The sequence below is a fragment of the Pyrus communis genome, chromosome 4, assembly GCF_963583255.1.
Source record: "Pyrus communis chromosome 4, drPyrComm1.1, whole genome shotgun sequence".
Taxonomy (NCBI): Eukaryota; Viridiplantae; Streptophyta; class Magnoliopsida; order Rosales; family Rosaceae; genus Pyrus; species Pyrus communis.
In genome coordinates this window covers 14,696,706-14,702,705 of record NC_084806.1, presented here as the reverse complement: position 1 = coordinate 14,702,705, position 6,000 = coordinate 14,696,706, and the positions used below count along the sequence as shown (strand labels likewise).

The 6,000-nt window shown below is 35.7% G+C and overlaps 1 protein-coding gene across 1 annotated transcript; it reads right to left on the bottom strand.

Moving 5' to 3' along the window:
• Positions 1-4,440: 4,440 nt before the first annotated feature.
• Positions 4,441-5,219, bottom strand: LOC137732740 (uncharacterized). The gene is made up of 2 exons (XM_068472021.1): positions 4,971-5,219; positions 4,441-4,827 (listed from the first exon to the last, which is right to left on the bottom strand). Exons 1-2 carry the CDS (start codon positions 5,217-5,219, stop codon positions 4,441-4,443), a joined length of 636 nt encoding a protein of 211 aa, XP_068328122.1.
• Between the last annotated feature and the right edge of the window lie 781 nt (positions 5,220-6,000).

Below are 6,000 nucleotides of genomic sequence, written 5' to 3'. Positions count from 1 at the left end.
TCCAACTGAGAGCCAAAGAGCCATAGGGCCAAACATAATTTATTATTTAAATTTAATGATGTTTCATGTTAATTTAATTTAATATTGTATAATGGCTTATGAAGTTATAGGAAAAAATAGAATTTAAAAAAAACATGAAATAAATTTTGTAAAATAGAAGTTATAGGAAAAAAATGGAATTAAAAAAAATATATGAAACAAATTTTGTAAAATAGAAGTTATAGGAAAAAAATGGAATTAAAAAAAATATATGAAACAAATTTTGTAAAATAGAAGTTATAGTAGGTTATAGAATTTTAAAATAGAAGTTATAGGAAATTTTTTTTTGTAAATAATAAAAAAAAAAACTGTAGTAAAAAAAAAAAAAAAAAAAAAAAAGAAGGGCTAGCTAACTTAAGTTAGCCGTTACATTTGAAAATTTGGCCTAGCATTCATGTCGGTTATATCCGATAAGAATGCTCACATTTCTGGCCAGCCCCGGTTTGGCTGGCTGGGTTGGGCCAACCCTTTGGCCCTTTGGCTCTTTTAGATTCCGTGGAGCTTACGAGCCTTCTGACCTAGCTCTCGGTTGAAGACGATTTTCGGACGTTTTTCAACCCTCTGACCCTCTGGACTATTCAGTTAGAGATGGCCTAAGAATATGACGCCACAAGGGCCACTTGCCTCAAGACGTGGGTTTCGGGATTAGATCTCATTGAACCTTGCATAAAACAAGGGTATCAACATATAAAATAATATAACAAAAGAGAAGATAAAGCTCAATTCGGCAATTAACACAAGAGTATGATATTGACAAGAGTATCTGTAACCACATATTAAATAATATAATAAACAAGAATATTTGCCAAATTGTTAATTATTACATATTTTTATAATTTCTATCTATTGATCATATTTAATTTATTATATTTTTAAGATTGATGGAAGAAACAGCAAACATATCTCAAATCTCTCACTTTTACTGACCGGTTGATAGAAATAGACTAATTACTAGAAACATTCGTGGTACTTCGTCTGCACTGATTTGTACACAAATGTGTGAATTATACTGAATACCCAGTAAATTATAGACCACTTCAAATCTTTGTTTTCAAGAAGTATAATCAATTATGTAAATATCGACCGAAACTTGAACCCTCGCATAGCTATGTAATTTATGAAGGCATTCTGATCTTTCCAACCGATCATGTTTGATCTTTAGTCGGTAACGACATAAAAAAAAGAATCTAGAATAATTTAAGTTAAAAATTAAAGGAGATATATGAAATACAAAAATAAATGTGCGGACAATGGGACCCTGTTAAATCTCAATTGCCTAATTTTTTTTTAGAAGAGAGAAGATATTGACCAAAAATAAAAAATTAAAAAAAGATGAGAGAAGATAAAGCCTTTGTTGATTTGGCAACTTTGCAGTCTAGCAGAGGTCTTGTCTTGTCTAATAAAGCGGCTGCTCTGTTGAGAAGTCAGAAAGGGTTGGCCTGGCTGGGCAAATGGTAGAGCAGTTCCATCGTGGTGTTTAGCCCGATGAACTGATGATGGAACAGGGGCCAGATAGCCCGGCAGACTTGCTCCAGCGTGTGGCAGCCTGAGGGAGAGGCTTGTCACGAGTTTTCAGCTCGAGAGCTCGAAGGCAACCTGATGCAAGGTTGACGTCGCCCAGATGTTAGCTACTTTTTTTATTTTATTTTCTCTCAAGCGCGTGGGCTTCAAGCGAGCGTTGTTGCACGTCATCCGGCAGGATTTCAGAAGCGGGGCCCGTGGCGCAGTCTGAAAATGTTATCGTTGGGAAGCCACGTGGCTTCCCCTTGTCCGTTGGATTTCAATAGCAACAATTTGTGGACCGTTGGATTTCCAATGGTAACAAAATTTTAAAAACCTTATTTAATTTTAGCCGTTGGATCTGAGATCAACGGTTCATATTATTCGTCTTTATAAATTAAAAAAAAAACAGTTTAAAATTCTGAAATGTTACCGTTGTGCCACATGGCACAATCTGGAGTGTTGGAATTCAAATTTTTTTAATCCAACGATAGAGATTAATTATGTGAATAAAAATTTTAAAAAAATGTAAAAAATTAATAAAAATCCAAAAAAAAAAAAAAAAAAAAAAAAATTGAAAAATTAAAAAAAAAAAAATTGATTTTACTTTTCTATAAATACCTTCTCATTATCTTCTACCTTACATCACATTTTCATATTTTCTCAACTACTTTCAACCACATTCCTATCTTTCTCTCAAAGTTTGAATCCATTTTTTTTTCCAACAAAATGACTACTGATGCAGGTACGAATTGAACGCTTTTTGAAGATGTTGCGTTGTGTACTAGCTGGGTTGAAGTCACTCATGATTCTCTTGCGGGTAATGAGATGCAGTTGCGAGAAATGTGGAGTCTTATTCATACTAGTTTTATTAAAAAAAATTGGTGGGAAAAGAACCAAAGAATTGATGTCTAGTCGTAAGAAACTACTTAGCCAATTGTTTAGTACGTGGAGAGACGCATTGGCACAAGCTAGTAGTAATCTTCGAAGTGGGGAAAATTTAGCGGATCAGGTAACAATATATTATTTATTTGTTTGTACTATACCCAAATTTACATTATAATTATTTGTTTGTATTATTTATTTGTTAGCTACTTTGACTATAATTATTAATTGTATTATATATTTTTTAGCTACTTTCATTATAATTATTTGTTTGTATTATTTATTTGTTAGCTACTTTCATTATAATTATTTGTTTGTATTGTTTATTTGTTACCTACTTTCATTATAATTATTTCTTCTCCCGGATTATGTAGACACTTCAAGCACAATCTTGGTATATTGCCAAATCCAAAAACCACAAGCAATCATTCAACTGGTGGGAATGTTGGAATATTGTCAAAGATTGTCCTAAATTTAGAGTTTGTGCTTGTTGGTCCTGAGGTTTTCATGAACAGCACCCCTCTACACTCTACGCCCAATCATTCCTCGTATGTTCATGAAGATGACGTAGAAGAAACGCCCGAAACGCCCCCTGAACAAGAGTTGGGATCCACCCGTTATCCAATTAGACCTCAAGGTAAGAAGGCTTCAAAGAGAAAAGGGAGTGCTTCCAAGAATCATTATACAAAGTATATGGAAGAACTTGCTCGCCAAGGTGAATTGAGTTTGGCGTGGGAAATGGCTAAATTTGAGGCTGATAAGGCTAGAGAGGAGGCAAAAGCTGCTACTATTGAAAGAGAATTTCAAGCTAATGAGAGAGAAGGAGAGCTACTTAGGCAAGAAAGGGAACAGGTTAGAGAAGAAAGATTGGCTCAACGAGATCGTGACATTATGAACACGCCTTTAGAAGGGAAGTCTCCAAATTCTAAATATTTTTGGAAATCGGAGAAAGCAGACATGGTGCGAAGGAGGCGTGCAAGAGAAGCGAGAGCAAGTGGAGATGGTCCTAGTACGACAAGAGAAGATCATCCTAGCACCACAAATTGGTTAGGTGAAGATGATGAATTCATGACCCCATAATTTTTCAATACTTTGTTTGTAATTGGAGCCCATAATTTTCCAATCACTTTGGGTTGTAATTTATTATTTATTCAATAGAGTAATTTATGTTGTTTCCAATTTATTTAATTTAGTACTTTATTTAAAGTAAGGGTAAATTTATTTAATTTGGTAATTTATCTATACTAAGCGAATCTTTATTCAAATGACATAAACACACCAAATAAAATTACATAAACATACCAAATAATAAAAAACTCACTAAATGAACTAAAAAAAAAAAAACACACCGAATAAAATTACATAAACATACCAAATAATAAAAAACTCACTAAATGAACTTAAGTATCTTGAGCTTGTTTCAATACCCACTAGTGCTCTATCAAGTCAATTTGTCGGGCATTGTGCATATATGGCATTTGAAGTGCAATACATCGTTGAATGAGCTTTTCATTGTAACGTCCATCCTTTTCTAATGGCTCGTGTTGCACAAGTTCTTCGGTGGCATCATGAGCACAATATATTTGTTTCTAGAATTGTTCATCATGTTTGGCTCATATTCATCAACGACATCATAATTGTACTCATCTTCCACAATCATGTTGTGAAGAATGATGCACGTCATCATGATGGATTGAAGCGACTCTACATCAAACATTCTGGCAGCACCCCTAACAATCGCCCATCGAGCTTGGAGGATACCAAAACAACGCTCTACATCCTTCCTACAACCCTCTTGACAGCTTGCAAAGTGTTTCACGGACGTGGCACTATTTTGACAAACGATGACCACCTTGGGTAAATGTCGTCTGCTAGGTAGTATGGCCCGTCGTACTTACGTTCGTTGACCCAATACGTGACTTTTGGTGCCTTTCCTTATAGGACATAGTTGAACACTAGGGATTGGGTAAGGACATTGAGGTCATTTTGAGCTCCCGGAACCCCGAAAAATGTATGCTAAATCCATGTATCAAAAGATGCCACCGCCTCCAAAATGATACTTTTTTCTCCTTTTCTATCCCCATAAGTGCCTTGCCATACACTTGGACATTTTTTCCAGGTCCAATGCATACAATCGATGCTTCTAATTATCCCATGAAAACCTCGTATCTTGCCCTTGTTCAGAAGTCTTTGCAAGTTCATGTCAGTAGGTCTCTGGAGGTACTCTGCAGTGTAGATAGATTTGATTGCTCCGCAAAACCTCATCAGAGACTCAAGAATGGTTGATTTCCCCATCCTTGCTATCTTATCCACTTGGTCGGCAGATACTCTATATGCAAGCATCCGCAAGGTAGCAGTAATTTTTTGCACAAGAATGAGACCCATAGCACCAAAAACATCTTTCTTTTGCACAAAGTAAGAATCATGGTTGCAAACAACAATCATGATTTTGTTGAACAAATGTCGTTCCATTCTAAAACGACGTCTAAAGTACGTATTAGGGAATGCACTATTACGGACAAAATAATCGTGCAAGAGTTTTGTACCTCGTCGTTGCCTCCTTCTATCAAGGTTTCCGGAACGTAAGGCTCTGCCCATTCTTGCTTCATCAAAATCATGACTCGACGGGAATGTAAGGCTCTGCCCATTCTTGCTTCGTCATCTCTCCTTCTACGCTTCTCATCTTCTTCCCTCTCATTTTGGGCCACCTGGATATTGAACATTCCCTTTGATTGGTTAAACAATTCTTCCTCTTGCTGATCGATTTCCCACATCATCCTTGAAGAAGAAGACATTGTAAGAAGGAAGTAAAAACTATGAATAATGATATAGATTTTGATTTTGGTGAAGAAAGAAGTAGAAACTATGAATAATAATAGAGATCTTCAGAAAATTGGTGTGAGATTTCTGAGGATGGATGGTGGATTATATGGAGGATTAAAAAAGGATCAGGTTGTAGATAATGATACGTGGCATGCCATCATTCGTTAAAAATTTGTTCGAAATCTATCCTCAAATATTGTAAACAGATTGTGACACATGGCTCGACGTGATTAGTTAAAAATCTTATCAGAAATCTATCCTTAACGATTCTGAAAAGGTAATGACATGTGGCACGATGACATTGGATAAAAATCTTATCGAAATCCATCACCAATAATTATCTTTTCGGATAATGACACGTGACGCAACGAGAAAGATTAAAAATCTTATCCGAAATTACAAATAAAATTATTTTGTATTATTTTATAAATAAAAAAAATACTAATATTTTATTGCCAATAGCCAAGGCTATTCAGTGTAGGGTTGGAGATGTAAAAGGCTGTTACTGTTCATTAAATGGTAGTTACTGTTCACTGAGTGAATTAAATAGTGAATAGCCTGGGGGGGCTTTCCCATGGTGGAGTTGCTCTTAGGGGCCCTAATAACACTAGTCTACTTTTTTCTTGAATAAAAATGAGGGCAAGCTTGGGCCAATGCTGGTCCCTTTGTCCCATCGCCTCTGTCCGCGACAATCCTTTGCTGAAGTGGCATGTGCTCGCGATGCAGAAGATGAGGGGCTAGATTTCATAAAAA